At 53.2% G+C, this 20,654-nt stretch overlaps 1 protein-coding gene across 6 annotated transcripts in view; it reads left to right on the forward strand.

Annotated features, from left to right (window-relative positions):
* Nucleotides 1–20,654, forward strand: part of JAKMIP1 (janus kinase and microtubule interacting protein 1) — a 129,303-nt gene that overhangs the window by 94,989 nt on the left and 13,660 nt on the right. For 4 of the 6 annotated variants that reach the window (XM_032333786.1, XM_032333784.1, XM_032333787.1 and 1 more), the window contains 10 exons: nt 136–264; nt 1,413–1,541; nt 1,868–1,951; nt 4,953–5,015; nt 6,683–6,781; nt 9,691–9,792; nt 10,475–10,528; nt 11,161–11,226; nt 17,031–17,099; nt 18,657–18,734. In XM_032333786.1, the coding sequence (XP_032189677.1) occupies nt 136–264; nt 1,413–1,541; nt 1,868–1,951; nt 4,953–5,015; nt 6,683–6,781; nt 9,691–9,792; nt 10,475–10,528; nt 11,161–11,226; nt 17,031–17,099; nt 18,657–18,734 (873 nt within the window). Of the gene's footprint in view, nt 1–135; nt 265–1,412; nt 1,542–1,867; nt 1,952–4,952; nt 5,016–6,682; nt 7,064–9,690; nt 9,793–10,474; nt 10,529–11,160; nt 11,227–17,030; nt 17,100–18,656; nt 18,735–20,654 lie in introns of those variants that run through there. The other 2 variants (XM_032333789.1, XM_032333790.1) reach the window with 1 other exon arrangement.

Here is a 20,654-nt window from a genome sequence, read left to right on the forward strand (position 1 = left end):
TGGGATGCCTTTGGGGTCCAGACATGTGTGTGGTCACTCCTGTGCCTGGGGGTGATGGGCAGGGGTGCGGGGGAGGGGCACTCAGCTGTTCTGGGTCCATCACTGATGTGCTTGCCCCTTGTCTTACATTTACAGAAGCATGTTGTGGAGACGTTTTTTGGATTTGATGAGGAGTCCGTGGACTCGGAAACATTGTCAGAAACATCCTGCAACACAGACAGGACAGACAGGGCCCCGGCCACACCAGAGGAAGACTTGGACGATGTAAGCGAGGGGCCGCCTCTGGCCCCTGACAGCCGCCCCTGCTGCTCCCAGCAAAGATCTAAGTCTGGAGGGCCTGTGTCATCACAGCCCGTAGCCCCGAGAGCAGGGCCCCCCGCCCACTGCGTGGGGCTCTGGTGATGACACGGGGGGTGCTGGCAGCGTGTGATGGTCCCTTCCTTTCCCCAGTGCTGATCTCACAGAGGAAATCTGTGGGGCTTTGCTGCTGTCTTTGCAATTAAACCTTTCGCGTGGCGGACTGTCTCTGGTCCCCCGAGCACATGCACACACACACACACACACACACACACACACACACGCACACACACAGGCACACCACCTAGTGGAAACGGCATGAATTGCGTTTTCATGAAGAAGATGAGGCCACACAGGAAGACAAACCACATGCAGCGGGTGAGGGCAGAGGGCAGTAGAAACCACTGGAAGCCCTCTCCCCATGAGTCACCACCCTGACGTTTCCCTATCTCCACTCACACCTGGGTTCATGACTGCGGCATCAAGTGAGCTAGGCTCACAAAGTTGGGAAGGGAGGCATGGTCCTTGCCCACCCGCACATCCCCCGCTGAATTCTCTTAGGAAACCCAACTAAAATGTGGTCGTACCAGACACATGTGACCACCAGGACGTAACAAGCAGCTTTGGGCATCAAACACCGTGTTCTACATCCCCATCTCCCGTGAGCACGCAGGACGTCTCACGCCCATGCACACAGGGATTTAATGTGATGGGACCCCATAACGGATGCTTCCCAGTTTTCCAGACCACCAGTGTTGCGCCCATGCCTGGCCAGTATTGTGCCTTCCTGGGGGGATGTCTCCTTCCCAGAAATTGCCAGAGTGAGAAGCGCTGCTGGGAGGTGCTTGGCTCTGGGGCGCTTTTGCCCTTGTGACTCAGGGATCCCCAGGCTTCCGTGAGTTCCCGGGAAGGGTGCTGACGATCAGTATGGTGTCTTCTCCCACAGCCTGTCACCCCAGGCCCCCAGTGACATCCTGGCAGTGACTGGTTCCTTAAGTCATTGCCAGCAGTGGCTGTGAGGGCTGGATGTGTGCTTCTGTTCCCAGGGGACCCTGGCAGTGGGACCCACAGCAAATCACTTGCTTCCTTCTGTCTTTCTTCTCCATGACGCTAAGACGACGACCAGGGAGGAGGCTGATCTGAGGTTCTGCCAGCTGACCAGGGAGTACCAGGCCCTGCAGCGGGCCTACGCCCTGCTTCAGGAGCAGGTCGGGGGGACGCTGGATGCAGAGAGAGAGGCCCGGGTAAGTGTCGCAGGCCCGCAGCCCACAAGGGGCTGGGCGGACCGCCAGGGTCTCTAAACCTTGCCTGTGATGCTCAGAGGGGATAAGAAGAAGGGCTGGGGGGGGCACCTCACCAAACCTTGGCAGACCCCCAGGGGCTCTCTTGCCATCTTCAAAGGTCTCAAGACCTTCCCATTCTTTTACAAATTGTTATGTGCAGTTGGGTGGGTCAGCTTCGAACCCGTGCCTGGATGGGCTTCCAGGGCCTGGATTACAGCACCGTCCTTGCTGCTCCTCTGTCACCCATCCATGGGGACCTGCTCACTTCCGGATCCTTCTCATTCCAGACTCGGGAACAGCTCCAAGCTGACTTGCTGAGGTGTCAGGCCAAAATCGAAGACTTAGAGAAGTTACTGGTTGAAAAGGGACAGGTGAGCAGGAATGATGGTGGGGTTCTTCGCATGTTTGTCCCCTCATGGTGTCTCTGTGGCCTTGGTGCCAAGCTCTCCCCCCCACACCACAGGTCTGAGTTGTTTGCTCCAGAGACATTAGAGAAAAAAAACCACCCAGGCCAAACCCAAGCAAGAATAGCCTAGCTGAGGTGCCTAATCGCGGAGTTTTAAAAAACCAAAACCTGGGGTGCCTGGGTGGCTCAGGGGGTTAAAGTCTCTGCCTTTGGCTCGGGTCATGATCTCAGGGTCCTGGGATTGAGCCCCGCATCAGGCTCTCTGCTCAGCAGGGAGCCTGCTTCCTCCTCCCTTTCTGCCTGCCTCTCTGCCTGCTTGTGATCTCTGTCTGTCAAATAAATAAATAAAATCTTTAAAAACAAAACAAAACAAAACAAAAAAACAAACCAAAACCCGTTACGAGGTTCTAACTTGGCTTTGTCATCGTTGGCCAAGTGTGCCAAAGTAGGAGACAATTCAGAAGGCAGAGTGTGGCCAGAATCCTCTTTGACTTGACTCTGAAGGAAAACTGCCATCATTCATCAGGGTTTAGTCGTGAAAATGAGCCGGGCCTCAGCCCGCTCCTCGGGGTTCCACACTGCTTGTGACTCTGTTCACAGGAAACCCTGGCCCTTGAGTTTCTCAGCGTTGAGTCTCCTCCATGCACACGTTCTCTGAGCATGACAAGGCCAGACTGACAGCAGAACACAGTAGGGAGGCAAAGCCCAGACACAGACCTGGACCCTGGGTTGGGGGAGACCGTGGAGGGGGCTCTGGGTGGAGTGCCAGCCTCTCAGAGGGCAACACCCAAAGGCAGCCCTCATTGGGATTGGTGCAGTTCAGCCATTGCCTTGGTGGTGAGAGATAGCCGGGAATTCTTGGCGGCTCAGCACAGTGAGGTTTACTTACTGCTCAGTACACCCCCTGTCCCTTCTGGAGGCAGGGGGCCGCCCACCCCATGGGTTTACTTGGGGATCCCGCGGTGCTGCCACCTTGGACCCACCCTGCCCACTGCGTGCCCCCCTCTGCAGAGACCAGGAGAAGGTGGTATACGGGTTTCAGAATAGGGGGCTGAGAACGAATGCTGCCTTGTGTCCAGTTGGGACGAGGGCCCAGGTGGCGACCAGGGTGCAGATTAAGGCAGACTCTCAGGAAGCAGAACTCAGGACACACACACTGACGCTCACGGCAGAACTGTTCTAGGCCTGGACGGGGCCCGGCGAGTGGCCAACCCTGGGGCCCTGCTTCCGTAACCATGGTCCAGAACGGTCCACGGAGGTGGGGGAGGGGTGAAGTGCACACACCCAGGGGTGGCTTGCCTGAGTGTTACGTGACCCATGCAAGCCACGCTGTCTCTTTTCCTCATCCTCAAAACAGGGTAGTGATAGTGCTTCACATGCTGGGCAAGCAGAAGTGGGGAGAGGGAAGCAGTGGGAAGAGTCCAGGTGGGACAGAAGGCTGCTCTCAAGCTCCTGTTCTACCTGACACCAAGCTCGGCCCCTCCTGCTGGCTGAGCTCAAGTGTCACCTGACCATCGACTTCGACTAAGTTCCATCCCCACCCAAGGTGCTTGACCCTATGTTTGTGGGCTGGTTCTTCCAAGTGGAAGGACCAGTTTGGGACAGAACAAATGGCCGTTTGTTGAGGGAGCAGCCACCAGAGCCTTGCCCTTTACCAAGTTTGTGCTTGGTGTACAGGGATAAGGTGTCAGTTGGCTATCGCCGCGTAACAAACTACCTCCAAACTTAGTTGTTTAAAACAACAAAAATTTTATTTGCTCACAGCGCTCTGGGTGAGCCACTTGTGCTAGGCCCAGCTGTGTGGCTCTTCCGCTGGTCTCCCCTGGGGTCATTTTGGAGGCTGTGTTGTTGAGGCATCAGCTGGGGTGACGTGGCCTGAAATGGCCTCTCTCCTGTCTGGGCGCAGGCACCTGCTGTTGGCTCTCCTCCTAGTCTCTCATTCTCAAGGAAGCTAACCTGGCTCCTTTGCTGAGTGGTCTGGGGACAAGGAGAAAGGGCAGACCTCAGGGCACAAGTACGCTCCAAGCGTCTGCTTGAGTCCCATTTGCAAATATCCCAGGAGCCAACACACACCACAGTGCACTCAGCTTCAGGGTTGGAGAAGTATCCATCACGTCCTGTTGGGAGAAGCTGCAGAGTTGTTGCCAAGGGTCAGGGGCATGCAGATGGGGGAACGGCTGCAGGCAGTCTTCTCTAGACCAAAAGATGAGTGGAACACAGGTCTATGCTCAAGAAGACTCACAGCCTCGTGGGGCCTATACATGTCAACCCAGAGACAATACTTCGTGATAAATTAGAAATTGGTAAAGGAAGCCCAGGAGGCCACCACAGCTGAGAGAAGGGAAGGAGGAAGTTCTTCCATCTATTCCTTTATCCATGTATCCATCCTCCCCTATTTATTGAGTACCAGCTGTATGCCAGGCCCCGTGCTAGGCACTGCGGGTGGGGGTGCCACGGTGGAAACAGAGGCCTGGTGCCCTGTGCTCATGGGACCTCCATGGGTGGGACCTGACCAGGCAAAGAAACGTGGTTAAGACATCATAGGCAGTGGGACCGGAACGCACGGAAACACACCCCGGTGACAAAGCCAGGTCCGTGGGTGTGGGCTGACCTTCGGGGTGGAGCCTGGATGTCAGCCCATGAGCTTGGTGAGCAAGCGTGAGCAGGTCTGCAAGGCCAGTGGGTCCCTCTGCAGCTGCTTTCCCGTCAAGGACACTCACGGCACGAACTCTGCGGGCTTTCAGGGAGCGTGATATGGGGAAGGGACACCCCACAAAGCTGCCAGCTCTCTCTTTCAGGAGTAACGGTTTAGAGGGATCCAGGTCAGAGACAGGGACAGCGGCCGTCCCTGTCTCTGACCTTTCCATGGAGAGTTTTCTATTGCCTTTTGGTCACCAACACCACCTTTGCTCTTTAACTGTCTGTTTGCTTCAAGGAGTGTGAACATACTTAGTGCTTTTTCTTAGGATTCCAAGTGGGTGGAAGAGAAGCAGCTGCTCATCAGAACAAACCAAGACTTGCTGGAAAAGGTATGTGGGCACGAATCCACACACCGCCGCCTCAGATGGTCACTGAGCCAGACAGTCAGGGCCCTTAGAGGCCCACGGAGACGCCCTCGCAGCAGCCCTTCGGCTCCTGATGGGCTCGAGGAGGAGGGACCTGTCCCTTACCTTGAGTCAGAGCCCAATTCCTGGGGCTTCCCAGCCCTTGGTCCTAGTGCTGTCCTCTGGAATGAGGCCCGCAGAGCTGGTTTAGACCACCCTGCAGACACAGTGGGGGTCGACCGTCCTCCTTCTATCCTACTTCTGCTAATGCTTTGGGGTTCCAGAGCCCTTCCCCTCCCACCACAGGGGACCAAAGGTGCCAATCAAATAGGCCTTCAGGCCATCGTAGTCCAGTTGGCGGACTGCAGGCCATGGTGCTGGCAAAGCTAAGCTTGTTGCCTTCCTTCTGTGGTTTGGAAATTTCTAGATCTCTCTCGAGACATCTTGGGGGGGGGTAGATTTAATGCTTTGGGGTAAGACCTTAGTTTCATTTTTTTCTTATTTGTGCACAATTTGGAGTGTTTTGTTTAAGTGAATTTACTGAGTTGTGCAGCCATCACCATGATGTAGTTTTAGAACAACTTTAGTCTTCCATAAAGGTCCCTTGTGCCATTTGTAGTCCCTTCCTGTCTCCCATCCCTCAGCCCCCCCAAACCACCAGATGTACTTTCTGTCCAGACTTTCCATACCAGCAGACCCAGACAGACCTTGGTTTGGCTTAGTCTTTGAACATCCTAGAATGCCTGCGTGAGGGGAGCCCAGCCTTGCCCTCTTGGGAGGGGGCTTAGTCCAGCCCCCGCTGTGTCACTTACCAGCTGAGTGGCTGCTCACTATCCTCTGTTTCTCTGTCACATTTGGAGCACTGGGACAGGACCTGTCATTCTGTTGGTCAAGCCTGTGTATTGGGAGAGAGTCCATGTCCTTGGTCCTGCTCACTAAATTCAAGAAGCCACAGAGAAAATACACTGTTTCCAAATGTCCCCTGGGGTGCAGCACCCCATCCGTGGAGAACCCCTTCCAGTTCTCAAGGCAGGAGGAGGGAGAGGCAAAGGTGGCTGGGGCTCACAGAAGCCCTTGAGAGGGAGGTGTGCCTTCTGTCAGTCAGTCCTGGTTGTGGCCAATGTGGATGGGCAGCCTCATGCTTCTCGGACAGAAAATGAGGCACGGAGCCATTAGGATGCTTTTCCATCCTGATGGGTGTCAGACCAGGCAACCCATCTTCCCAAAAAGACTTGTGCCTTCAGGACAGCTGCTTCCTGAGTCCTCTGGCCAGGTGACAGTGTATGCCTTCCTGCTGTGGTTTGTCCCACTCTGTCTGGGTGGGAGTGGGGGTGGGGGAGATTGCCTTGACTGCATCAGGGGTGGGTGGGTGGGTGGGGGACAGAGTGAAAAGAATACACACAGTCTTTGGGATCAGAAGCACCCATGATGCGCTCCTGCCTCCCTCACATTTGACCACAGAAAGGGACTTAGTGGCTCCATGCCTCAGTTTCCCCATCATTCATTTATTCGGCAACTCTATAAGGAACCCCTCTTCTGGGCCAAGCCCAGGACCGCAGGGACGGAGGAGGCACCCCACCCCCCCATCACCACGGCTCCCGTGGAGACGGCGGGTCCTCCCACCCGCTAACCCGCAGGTGCGTCTGCTCTAGATTTACAGGCTGGAAATGGAAGAGAGTCAGCTGAAGAACGAAATGCAAGACGCGAAGGACCAGAACGAGCTACTAGAGTTCCGAGTGCTGGAGCTCGAAGTAAGAGACTCTATCTGTTGTGCGCTCTCAAACGGAACAGACCTTCTCTTTGAGCCCAAACTGAAATTCATGTAAAAGCTCCCAGATGTCCTCCAGCATGTGTAAAGGGATGTGGTAGAGTTGTTTCCTTTTCTTTTCCTTTTTCTTTCTTTCTTTCTTTCTTTTTTTTTTAAATCTGTATGTTCAGAATAATTTCACTGCCTTAATATGTTCTGGAGAGAATGCTCACCGAAGTCTTTGGACATGTACCAGAGCTAATCTATTTATTGCCTACGGCTTGTTTTGCACTTAATAAAATAATTTGTTTTTGCAATATTTTGCCTTTTTTATTTGTGTTTCATTTCCATAACTACTTCTTTCCTGCATGCATAGTCACCTGGTATGCGTTCTGCAAACCCGGATAGAAGCACCTGTTGCAATTAATAACACACCTTTTTAAGATGACCTTGCATGCAGGGAACCTCTCCTTTTGAAAGAGCAGGGCCCGACCTGGCCCACGACTGACTCTGTAGTGTGTTTACTGCTAGTTTGGCCCATTTTCTATGTGCCGAGGTAAACACAGGTAAGTAAGTAAGCAGGGGAAAGGGAGGCATTTGCAGAGGAGTTTGAGAAAAACCGTGGGGTTGTCCCAGTTCCCGTCCAGCAAATGCCGCCCTGGGTGTCACACAGGGTTGCTCTGGACGGAAATCTTAACTGTTTGTAACTCAGCCTGCAACTCAGAGTTACTGTTAGCACGGAGGGAGACTGAATGCTGTTCACGGGGAGCGGTCACGTTCCGAACCTTCGGTAACGTCCCCAGTACAGAGCTGGGTCCAGTGTGAGAGTAGTGATGGGTTAAACTGCTTCCCACTGAAACCTGGCCTTGGGTGCCTAGCACTGTATTGCAATCCTGTTACTTCATACTCCTTTTTCTGTTTGTTTATTGCCATTTAAAAGCCATCCACATTTTAAACATCACCTAAGTTTGTGATTCATTTGTCTGAGCACCTGTTTGTCTGAGCACCTGAGTGGCTCTGCTCTCCCTCCACTGAAGCCTTTGCATGAACGGTTCCCGCCGGGGAAAAGCCAGCACCCTTGCGACACTGGTGTCCCTCCTGTTCTGTTTCCTCCTCCTGGCTTCTGTTAAAGTTGTTTGCACCGGAATTTACCATCTTGTCCTTTGTCGTGTTGGCATGGACTGTGTGGCCCCAATGCCTCCAAACCAAGTGTTGCCGTGCAACCCAACTTTTGCTTGAGCGGGAACAGGATCTTCCACTCACACAGCAGGAGCAGGAAGCCATGCAAGGTCACTGTTCACAGTTCAGCCAGCGAGGAAGCCTTTCCCAGGGCTTTGTCCATGTCCTTTTCAGAGGATTTCCATGAGCATTTCTCAGTGTGCTAGAATTTTCTTTAAGTGTCTCCACCATCCTTCAGAGCCATTAGAAATCAATTTTCTGACTTTCGTTCGTATAGAATAGGAGCTTTCTGCCCCCTTTTCTATGGGGACTCCATTTAAGTATTGTAGATAAGAAGACATCCACACAATGGAACCACTGTGAATTTTGGTGTCTTGGCTAATAAGAGAAATAAACTTTCCCCCCCGAACTGCTTCAAACCAGATTAGCCAGGTTGGCTGGGCTTTGGGGAAGTGAGTTGAATGAATGGCCCCCTTCCTTTCCTCTCTCCATTCACCTTATCCAAGAGCATCTGCAGAGGTCTCACTATCCAAGCTAGTGCTCATTTGGTTACATTTCTTAGTTGAATGATTAAAGGGACCCATGGACACTGTCACTAGATGCTACAGGAATGGTCCAAGCATGTTTACTTATCTTACTGTGATTTTGAGAAAATAAAAGCAGTTTGATTTGAAGGGATAATTTAGAAAGGTCTTCTCTACTTGCCTTCCCATAAAGCCAGCCTGTCTGTTGCTCAAGTTTTAAAGGCAGAGCTATATAATATATCCCTGTAATTAATCGGGCTTCTCCTGTCCTTTTTAAAAACATGTCAATTTACGTCTGATTAGTAAGCACCTCTTCTGGAAAATGCTTGCTTTTCCTTCTTTTTTTCTTTTTTTTTTTTTTTTTAAAGATTTTATTTATTTACTTGACAGAGAGAGATCACAAGTAGACAGAGAGGCAGGCAGAGAGAAAGAGAGGGAAGCAGGCTCCCTGCTGAGCAGAGAGCCCGATGCGGGCCTCGATCCCAGGACCCTGAGATCATGACCTGAGCCGAAGGCAGCGGCTTAACCCACTGAGCCACCCAGGCGCCCTTGCTTTTCCTTCTTTAGTTATGGAGATTTGATTATCAATCTAAGGCAGGGATAGAAGGATCACTGGTGTGTTTCAAAAAAAATTGTGAATGAAGTCAGGAGATTATATTGAAAAAAAAAAAATAAAGTGAATCGGAGGTTTGTGTCCTGGTCTCTCCACTCAGTAGCTCAGGACCCCACTCACCCCTTACCCTGCCCCAGCCTCCTGGTCTGTGAAATGAAAGCCATAATGCCTGCCTCCTGGGGTTGTGAGGATTCAATGGGAGAGCGACGTGCCCCAAGGCACAGGAGACACTCCATGGCTGGTGGCTATGTTGTCTGTTGAAATTTCCCACACTTGTTCTTACCAAGTACTGAATGATGATCTGTGGCTTCCCGGGTTTCCAGCTCACAGTGAGTGAACACATGACACCTTGTTAACCGTTTCTTCCTAGCTGAGTAGGTAAGAAGTAGACTCCTTTGCGCAGCCGATCCAGTGCGCGGCGGAGGCGGGACCACGGCGTGCGCCTTCGTGGACCCAGAGACGGTCGTCTGAATGGGCGCCTTTTAGTAACGCCTTTGCCAACTGGAATGCCTTGGTTTTTTGCGGCGTAACGTGGGAAAATGGCAAGTGGTAAACAATCCAATAAAGTTCTGTTTTTAAACCGAATCTTTTCTCCAGGAAAGAGAGCGGAGGTCGCCAGCATTTAACCTCCAAATCAGCACCTTCCCCGAGAACAACAGCAGCGCCCTCCAGCTGTTCTGTCACCAGGAAGGAGTTAAGGTAGCGTGCTTGGGGGGGTGCCTCCGCTAAACCGAGATGGCCAGGGGCCCGCTGGAAGGCCAGGCTCGGCCGTACCCGGGGACTGTGCCTTTGTGCTCGCTATGAATCGAGTTGAACCAGAGGGCCCGGTCCCCCCACCATATGTTGAAAGTTGGAGTTTGTTTCTCAGAGGGTCACCAAATGTCACTGCATTTGCACCCATGTCAAAAGAGCAGAGCCGTGGGACACAGCTTTGAGGGCGTACCCCAGCTTGGCCGCCCCCCAGCTCCGGGTTGCGAGCTCTCCGAGCCGCACCCTCCCGGGAGTGAGGTCTGCATGGCAGCAGCCGCCCCGGGATGGGACATGACGCGATGTGACGTGACGTGACGTGACGTGTCGTGCGTGTGGCGTTAGAGCGGCGCTGAGCCCCGCGGGCTGCCGCAGTGAGTGAGTGGGCGGGAGGCCAGGTTGCAGGCTGGGGTCCTGCTGACCCTCGCCACTCCTCCAGCCTTTCTGGAAAGCTCCGCGGACGAGTGGCAGGCCCTGCCTTCTCTCCCTGGACCCTGAAGGAGCCGCCGGGAGTGCTGGGCCCCGCGGCGCGCGCCCAGAGAGGGACCCGGACGAGGCCGAGGCCGCTGCGCTAGAGACCGGGGTGCACGGGCTGGGCAGCTCCCGCAAAATGAACGTTGGAAATCTTTTCCAGGATGTGAATGTTTCTGAACTTATGAAGAAGCTAGATATCCTTGGCGATAATGGGGTAACTATGCCGGTCGGCTTCTGCTCGCGCGCTCTTGTCTCCACCTGGGTGTGCTGTGTGTGCCTTTCCTTTCCTTTCCGTTCGGTTTCTTCCTAACTGGAGAGATCTGACATGTGCAGTGTGAGGCTTCTGTCTGGCCGTGCCCCCGCGAGGGTGGGCGGGCCGCGCTGCCACTGGGGGAACCACGCTGCCACGGGGGGATCGCGCTGCCATGGGGGGATCGTGCTGTGAGGAGCGGATCACGCTGTCACAGGGGGGTCGCGGTGTCACTGGGGGAAGGAGGGTGGGGGCTTCCAGACTTAGCTTCTGGATTGAGCTCATCCCTCGCTCCTGCGAGGAATGAGGGCGCGCACAGAGGATCACTCAGAGGGAGAGCGGGATCCCTCGAGATTTCCAAAAGCAGAGTGCGGTGGTTTTGCCCCCTTAAAAGATTAGCCCAAACAGGCCCTAACTCCAAAAGCCTTGGCCCCAGAGACGACATGATGGGGCTGCGTTTGAACGCCGGCCCCTTTAGAGAGCGGTGGCCAAGCCCCATGGTCCCCTCTTGGAGGGGCATCCAAGCCGGTCAGCACTGTCTGCACGGGGATGTGGGGTCCAGTGTAAAATGCCCTTCCCCCGTTTTTGTGTTTTAGAATTTGAGAAACGAAGAACAGGTTGCAATAATCCAAGCTGGAACTGTGCTTGCCCTGTGTGAAAAGGTAGAGCCCCACGGCGCTTCTGTCCGTGCACGTGTCCGAGCTCCCCCGCGCCACACAAGAACCTGCGTGCTGCTGTCTCGTGTGGCCCTGGGGCATGCGCTCCCGCGTCCGCGTCTGCATGTGCACGCGCATGCTGTTCCTTTCCGGCCTGAAGTCACCCCGCTTCCCCTAGAGAGCTTAGCACAGAAGCAGAGGAAAACCCCATCGAGGAAGCATCTGCAACACCGGGGTGGCCTTCCTATCAGGTTTTTGCCATCCCGGTTTTTTAAGCTTAGTCAAACTCGTACCTGACTTCCAGTTTTTAACCCTGTTTCTTAGGCTTCCAGCCCGCCGCCTTATATCCTGCGGTTAAACCGGAAGCGAATTATGCCTCAGCAGCTGGATTTTGCCTTTCCATTATCTCCACCCCCCATTTATCGTTATGCAGTGGTGAATATTTTCACCCGTAGATTCCTACGAATCTTTTAAAGCACTTCCACAGGAGAGACTCTAGGGGTGGAATCACGGGGCTAACTGGTGGGGGGTGGGGGAGGTTCAGAAATTTAACGTTGTCAAAATGGTTTCTAGAAAAGGGGTCCCAATTCCCCCTCCACCTGCGTGTGACCACATTGCTTGTTCCACGTTCAACGGGCATGTCCCCGCTAGAGAACTCTGTCAGTTCCAGGGGCTAAAATCTCATGATGTTAGTGTTTCTGTTTGCATTGATGAGTGGTGGTGATTCTGGGTTGTTACTGTGTATTATCTATTTCCTTCCTTCTTTGTGAATTGTAACAACATTTCTGTTGTTTCCACTGGGTTTGTTATTCTTTCATTCATTCTTTCATCAGTTATTCAATACATGTTTGTCATAAGTACCCTGTTTCTTACTGACTTCCCCTGTGCTTTGCATATTAAGATAACTTTTTGCTGTATTTGTTAAAAATACATTCCTGGTTTACCTTTTACATGTGTTTAGGATATTTAAGGTACACGTAACTTTTATGCAGTCCCATCCATAGAGCTTTAACTTAAAAATACCATTTTAATGACAAAGAGGTCTTAGTGATCTTAATCAAGATTCTTCCCAGAATTTTTGGAGGGGCATTGAAAATAGAAACAGTTTTCTGCCCTGGGCTCTTGTCCTTCCTCCCTAGCCATGTGAAGGGCATGAAGTATTGGTAACAGATTTAGGCAAAGCCTTGCCTGAGGTCACACAGGAGGCAAGTCACTTCCCAAGTCCCTTCACCTGGCTGAGCCTATGTCCCCAGGTGGGCAGGGGGTGATGCTGACTCATGCCTGGCTGGCTGTTGGGCCCCTTAGTTGCAGGTGACCATACAGGGTTAGGCACACCGTATTCACTCAGTAAACATCCCTCCCACCAGTGTATCCTAACGTCCTATGCAGAGCTCTGTGCACTGTTACATAAAGTGTCTAGTAAACATTCAAGACTCATTCTCATGGCAAGTGCTTCCTGGAGGATTGGTGAGGTCAGGCTACGTAGTTCCTTCCTCATCCCCTGGGAGACCCCTCCTGGGTGGACACCCCCCTCCGCCACCACCACCACCTGGGGTTTCTGCAGATCAGCCTCTGGGTCACTCTGAGCCATGGAACCAGGAACCTGCAAACCTGGTAGGGCTGGTATTGGGACTCTAGGACATGGCATTTTAAAACAGAAACATTGCTACTGAGCACTTAGGGCAAAGGGGTTTGGCCAGTGATGGTTGACTGTGAACCAAAAGCAGGAAACCTCCATGACTTGGGTGGCTGGTTAGGGAGGGGGCTGGGCAGGAGGCCTAGGGTGCTCCCTCTCTCCAACCCCCAGAGTCTCTTGGAAGGCCACACCTTGTAGGGAGTTCACAGCCTTGCTGAGAATAACCCCTTTCAAGCTGCTCCCTTCCCCCTGACATACTCCTCCCCACAGCCTGGCAAATCATGGGGGTCCAGATCTGCAGCCTTAGGCCCTCCACCACAGATCTGTAGGGTGCCTTTTCCTCTCAGCAACCATGAGAGATTAGCGATACTCCCCCTTCAGACCCCTGCCTGGCTTGTAGCAACCCTCTGCTTTGACCCTGTGCCCCCACACCTTTCACTAGCCAACGGGGTACAGGGGACAGGCCCACCTCCCTATCTGGGATGGTCCTTGGGGACTGGACTCAGATTGGGTCTTAGAGACCCTAGCCCTGCCACAGATCTGTGGCTAAAGATCCCGTACATTTGGGAGTTGCTATCTGTCCCCCCAGAGGGGGTGTTGGTGTTGGGAGTGGCCCCAGAAGGAAAGGTGGGTCTGCAGGACCAGCTGAGAGCCCTGACAGGTCCCTGGGGAGACAGACTGCTCAGTTAGCCTTGGACTGAGGGGTTCCTGGGACGTGGGGATGTCAGTGCTGGAACGGGGCAAGTGCTGAGCAAGCACACATGAGTTGGTCGCCCTGGATTTCACGAGCTGGCACCCAAATGCATGTGGTCTTAGAAACTGCCACTCAGTGTCAGCATCTGACCAAGCTGAGGGCAACTTCTGTTTTCTCTTTAGAGGCACAGTGCTGCTTTTGTGGAAGCATGTAAGTGAGGTGCAAGTCTGTTGAGGACTGTCATGTGGTGTTCCTGCATGACCTTGCCAGGGCATCTTGCTCTAGGGGGTTGTCTCGCTCCTTTCCTTGACTGGGGAAGCCCTGCCCCTTCTTGAAGGTTAGCAGAGTCCAAGGTCAGGTGCCATGTCTTGTCCCCACCCCATGCCCTCTGCAAGTAGCACCTGCCCAGCAGAGAAGCTTGAACGTAGGATGTCTGAAGGTTTACAGGTGATCAGAGTCATACCTCTTCTTTTTCTTTTTCTTTTTTTACATTTTATTTATTTATTTTTAGAGAGGGAGAGAGAGGGGACGGGAAGGACAGAGGGGGAGGGAGAGAGAGAATCCCAAGCGGGCTCCACCCCCAGCATAGAGCCCCGCCTGGGACTCCATCCCACAACCTCAAGATTAGGACTTGAGCCAAAATCAGGAGTCCGATGCCTAACCGACTGAGCCACTCAGGAGCCCCAAGTCACACCTCTTCTTTATGAAGCTCCTTTAAGTTCAAAACCAATTGAGAAACAGTCAAAACGAATCAGACAGATGAAAGTTTTTTTTTTTTTTTTTAATTTCATTTTCTCACTGGTAACAGTACCTTAGCGGATTCAGTTTAGGCCTGGGGCCGCAGTCAAGCTTTCCAATAGTTGGCCTGGGGTCAAGGTCTTGGGACCCTCTTGAATGGAGAGTTGAGTCTTAGAGGAGAGAGGGCTCCTGCCTGCCCCCCAGCTCGGGCTCAGGGGGCCTGTACCTATAGGCGGAGACCTGGCTTCCTACAGAATGTCCTCCTGCCCAAACCCCTGCAGACTGATTCACTTCTCCCCTGCAGGTTTGGGGAGGACAGGTGTCCCCATGCCCCTTCTTTCTGGGGGGTGGTACAGATCCACCTGTATTTAGGTATTCGCTTTCCCAAGTGTGGCCTAGTGGCTATCTGACGGATTCTGTTCAGTGGGAGATTCCTGACCTCTCATACCCAGGATGCTTGTGGCCAGTGTTTTCTGCCCTAATTTTCCTCCTTCAATTGCTGAGAAGTACTTTTCAAGTTTTTTCTTTCTATGTGTAATATACATGCCAAATTTTTTTTAACAGTAAGAAGAAACTGGACACCATATTCTATAAAACCTATTCTAAGAGCAGCTTGTTGTAATGATTCAAAACTGGATTTTGATTTTTTTCCCATTTAAATTTGATTCATTTTGGGACTGCCCGCATTAAGATATTAAAAATGAAAGGTTTTTCATTTCCAACCAAAAATATGCTTTTTTTTTTTTGAGACATCACACATCCTTTCAATAACGTCTAACGAAATACTTTAATTTTGGCTTCTGCCACTGGCTCTGGGGGTCCACTCTGGGGGTCTACTCTGGGGCCTAAGCTCACTCTGATGTTGGGGGAAGCCTATGTGATCACAGCTTCATCTAGTCTTGTTCCCTCCATGGAGCCAGCACTCCCCCTCCCAGACCTCCATGCTCTCACGTCTGTACTCGTTCAACCATGTTTGTTGGGCATATGCTTTACCCTGGGCCTGTGATGGGTAAGGAGGTATATCAGAACACGTCCGATATGGTCCCTGCCTTTGGGCTTCTGTGGGAGGGAAACAGACAACAACAATCTGTCAGGTGAGTGCCGTGAGAGCCATTCATAGGATGATGTAGGAATCCAGGAGGGCACCTGACCCCATGGCCTTAGGAAGCGGGGCAGGCTTCCTGGAGGAGGCGACAGCTAATTTGGCCAGAAGTCTGAGTTGGTGTTAGCTCAGTGAAGACCTGAGGCAGAGGCCAGGGGTGGAAGAGGTGGTGATGTTCCAGGCAGGGAGAGCAGGCTGGGCTTGGGGGCCAGCCTTTGTCAGGAGTGATGGGATGTCCCTGAGGGCTTTAAGCAGAAGTGGGTTTTTGAGAGGATGTATGGGCTTGAAAGGAGAAAGGGCTTTGGGTCCAGACAGGAGCCTGGAGGGGTGGTGGCTGTGGTGTGCGGCAGGTGGGTGAGTGTTGGAAACAGGAGGAGGTGGAACCAATGTATGGACAGGGGAGGGGAAGGAGAAATCAAGGCAGCTCCCCACTTCCTGGTTTGGGGGAAATGGGGCTTGTCCTGAGCAGAAGGACCAGGGAGGCTAGGGAGGCCTCAGAGGGAGATGTGGTGGGGCGGCCTCGGCTGCAGGGGGATACTGCAAGAACAGAGGGAGCACAGAGACTGGAAGAATCCCCCGAGTGGGGGTGGGGGCGAGGGGTGGAAGCCAAGGGCAGGGCTCCAAGAGGAGGGGGAGTCTTGGTGGGAGAGGAGAAGGAAAGCCGGGAACCAGCTGAGCTTTGCGTGGCTATGGCCACTGAGCAAGGCTAGGAAGCCAGGAAAGGGGCGTGGTCCCTAGGCTGGAGGCAAGGAGGCTCTCTATTGTGTTGAATGCACACATTCATACACAGTGTCAAATATAGACAGTCCCTGCCCTCAGACACCCACACTGAATGCCCCGCAGGTCTCCCCACCAGCCCATCTCTTAGTTGGGTTCCTATAAAGACACACATGCATACCTCCATCCTGAGAAACAGCAGCCCACCTCCTGTTCACCACCAGCCCAGACCCAAGAAGAGACAGACTGTCCCTGTGACCTGCCTTCAGCAGGTGCTCACCAGCCCACTTCAGCACCCTCTTGCCCTGGAACTCAGCACCTAACCACTCAGGGGTGCTGCTGCATGGGTGAGGTTTTGCAGGCTGGGTTAGAGATCCCCATTGCCCACCTGTGTGACCTTGGACAGGAGACTTAACTAGGTATCCATGTCTTCACCTATAAAACCTGTGCAGCTGTATCTGCCACATGATGGGCATGAAAGTCTGGAGGAGGTCCCCAGCATGAAGCCACCCTCACAGCACTCAGCAGGAGACCTCAGTAACACTCAGCCACCCAGCCGCAGAGCCCCCAGCTGCACACAGGGGCCCACTGTGCATCAAGTCAGGACCCCGCAGCTCAAACGCCAAGTCCTTCCTGGACATGCAGGCTTGATCAGAAACACTTACCTACGCCCATGCACAAGCGCGCGCGCGCACACACACACGCACAGATATCCATGACCTAGTCGGTCCCTGAGCCAACATCTGTCAAAGCTGAACATCTGTACAGACAATGAAATTCTGTTTTGAGGGTCGCCCTGGGACGAGCCGCGGAGGCCAGGAGGCTCGTTGAGGAGGAGGCCCCCTGCACACTCGTTTTTGGCGGAAGGCCCCTGGCTGGCACGGGTTCTCATTTGATGACCCTCTGTCCCTGCTGTTTTCCAGTGGCTGAAGCAAATAGAGGGAACTGAGGCAGCCCTGACCCAGAAGATGCTGGACCTGGAGAGGGAAAAGGTAAAAGACTCAGTACTGTGGGAGGCAGGAGGGTGGAAATGGTGCCTACAGCTTCCTTTCCGGGAAGGCCTCCGTGTATTCTTTTTTTTTTTTTTTTTTTTTAAGATTTTATTTATTTGAGAGAGAGAGAGGGCATGCAAGCGTTGGGGTGGGGTGGCGCACAGGCGCCCCTCGCATGTATTTTGGTGGACACTGATTTGTGTGCATTTCTAAATTTTGCCTTTGCCCTAATGGCTGTGTCAGGTAATTGTCATCCATTCGCGTACTCTTTCACTCACTCAGTAGTTCACTTAATACCTATTTTCAGAGCCTCCGTTATCCCAGGTGCCATGCCAGGATTAGCAGTCCAGTGAGGAATTAGCAGTTCAGTGAGGAACATGCGGGGTCCCTGCCTTGAGGAGCTAGCTCGCAAGCCTGTGGGGATGTGTGCTTATGAGCCAAGAGCCATGAGGCAGCCTGGGGACATTAGAAGCCGCATGTGGGCGATGCTGAGGTCCTTGGCCCAGTGGCTCTGAAGACACGCAGCGGGGCCTCCCATCTTTGCTGGCCTCCCTAATGCCCCTGAGAGTTTGGGAAAGATGCACTGGTCTTCATTTCCTCATGGCTAAGGGAGGGATTCCAAGGTCCACCTCGCTGGGCTGTAGGGATGAGAGACGTGAGACGCACAGCCAGTGTTGCACAGTGCTTGGTGGGGTCCCTGGTGAGAGGTGGTGGTGGTGGTTATTCACCAGGGGACAATGGCATATAAGGGTCCGTTGTGTCCAGCCTTAGGGAGGTTCAAGAGGGCTGCCCAGACGAAATGGGTCTTGAAACTTCAAAGACCAATTCAAGTTTTGCAAGTAGGAGTGAGAGGTGGAACCCAAAGGTAGAAGGAATCGCTTACAGCCTAGGAGCACGTGTGGTGTGAGATGGCCCTGGCTTGGAGTCTAGTCTGTCCTCGGCCACCAGGACACATCTAGGCCAAGGCACTGGGCTTCTCTGGTCCTGTTTCTTCATCTGTGAAGTCAAACGCCTGCAGGAGAGGAGCTCTGACCTTGGAACCTTCCAGTCAGTAGTAGAGATTTAAATTCTGGAGAGACCGTGCTTGCAGGGACTAAAAGAGTGACCCAGGCACGGGGAGGAGGCAGAGAGCAGTGAAACTAGTCAAGAGATGGGAGATGCGGTCATTGGGGGGGGGGGGATGAAGAGCCACATCTGAGAACTGTTGGGATGGCTTCAGGGGCCACAAGGACATGAGAAGAACTGAGAAGGATTCTTGCATGGGCACTGGGTTGGGGGAAATTGGCTTTGGTGCTTTCAGAACCCCATAGGGAGGGGAAGCCAGGAGGAGGCAGGACAGGCTGAATCATGGCTCCCGGGCCTGTGAGGCTCCTGCAGATCCATGCAGAGGGGCGAGCAGGGCAGACCATCACCTCCCTTCTCATCTGAGCCCCTGGTGGGTCCCCAGCTTGCAGGGAGGGTCACTCTCTAGCAGTGGTGAGTAAGGGGCCTCTGAAGAGCCTCACCAGGGTGGGTTCTTGTGCTGATCTCAGTCGTGGGGGGCCTCCTGTTTTTCAGGACCTGTTCAGCAGGCAGAAGGGCTACCTAGAGGAGGAGCTGGACTACAGAAAGGAAGCCCTCGACCAGGCGTACCTGGTAGGACCGGAAGTGGGTTGGTCGCTTTGGCTTGTTAGACTCGCCCTCAGAAGCTGTGTTTTCCTTGGGACTGACACCATGTTTAGGGGCCACACCAGGGCCACGTGGGCACTGTCAAAATGCCCTGTGTTCTGACGTGAATGACTGTACAGCGGCATTGTCCCTTTTATCCAAAATAGCCACTTAGCTGGGTGGTTTCTTCAGGTGTGCTTTCAATTCTAGGAATCATTTGAAATGAGTGTGAAGCAGCTGTCTTTCTTATGTGTTTGTTCTACTTGAATACTTACTTATATGTAAAACCCCAAAGCCAGTTTTCCTGTGAACAGGAACAAGGGGCAGTCACCGAGGAACACAGAGGAAAAGCCAGGAGAGCAGCAGGCGGGGATCAGCAAAACAAAATTACTTGTCACCCTGTTGCGTTTGGGTCACAGAATTTGTCCCAGGCTTCCTGGTGGTTAGCTTAAAATGCGATCCCATCCAGGTTCACGTGTCCTATGGTTTTGAGGCCTCTTCTGGCAGCAAGTGAGATGGGGAGATTATACGGACCCACAGGGAACCTCACGGCATAGAGAATGGAGAGTTCAGTGTCCCTTCTTGCAAGAAGCAGCAGTGTGATACCCAAAGTCTTGAGCGAGTATTTGCCCTGGTCATTTGCAGTTAAGATCATCTTATGAAATTGTGTGTACTTAAGAAATGCATAGTCCACAACTGGAAAATGACTTTCAGGACCTCATTTCCATGAGCATGGCCAGGAGGATGGAGTGACAGTAGCCAGGGTACGAGGGGCTGGCCCACCTCCCTGAGACCCTTGGCCCTTGGTGTCTGGGCTCTGAGGCCTAAATGGAGAGGATGGGGGGCCGGAGAGGTCGTAGGTGCCGTATGGGATTGAGCCTCACTGGGATGGGGCAGTTTTCCCTCCTAGCACTTATTTCTGGGCACACAATGTTATCACGGCATGGAGGGCAATTTAAAATAGAAATATCTCCTCCTTCTCTGGGAGAGAAGCTCACACTCAACCATTCCCTTGCTGGTTTTGCCTTGACTCTGCCTCCCCTCTCCCTGGTCCTTTCAAGAATGCGTTTCCCACATCACAGGACACTGGCTCCCTAGCGTTTCCCAGAAAGCTCTGATTTCAGGAGCTTTATGGGCACTAAAGCCAAAGTCTAGAAAACTCTTAGGGCTTCTTGGGTCCTTAATGTGTTGAAGGTTGAAGGGTGGGCCTGGGCTCGGAGAGGAACATAAGCAAACGCTTTGGCAAGTTCACAGAATCACAGGCTGACTTTTCAAGGGACCTCTGGCAGGACTGGTGATTTTCATCACATTTTAGAAAAGCTCGGTGTCCACCCTTTGCTGTCTAAGTACTGTCTGCAGGAAGGCTTCAGAGTCCCTCTGAGTCCTGGTCCTGCAGAGGAGGCCCCTGGGTGAGCCGATCCTGCAACCCCATAGAAATTACATTCTTTTCCAAAGACTGTTCCAAAGCCTTGGGGGGTTCAGGTTCACAATGGGGTTGCGTTCTGATGTCACACTGGATAGACTTGAACATGAGGGAAATAACAAGCTCCAGGAGGGAGCCTCGTGCCTGGGAAGGAGGGAGGGCAGCAGGCACCACATATGGGCCTGTGTTCCTTTGTCATTGCGCTGGGTGAGATGTGGCAGGTCCACAGTGGAGCTGCTGGAATTAGGTGGTGGGGTCCCAGCTGGAGGCTGGTGACTTGTGGTCCCCTAGAAGCACAGCTGCTGCATGGGGAGGGGGTGAGCCTGCAGACACAGGCACAGGCAAGCTCTGGTTCCATGTGGAGCCCACGTGAGGGCCCTGGGCCGTGCCTGTGGACAGACTTTGCCTTCAGGTTTCCCATGGGGGACACCTGGTGGTTAAGATTGGCTCTGGCCGGATGGGTCCTGCATTCCCCACCCCCTTCG

This window comes from Mustela erminea, chromosome 2 (assembly GCF_009829155.1).
Source record: "Mustela erminea isolate mMusErm1 chromosome 2, mMusErm1.Pri, whole genome shotgun sequence".
NCBI lineage: Eukaryota > Metazoa > Chordata > Mammalia > Carnivora > Mustelidae > Mustela > Mustela erminea.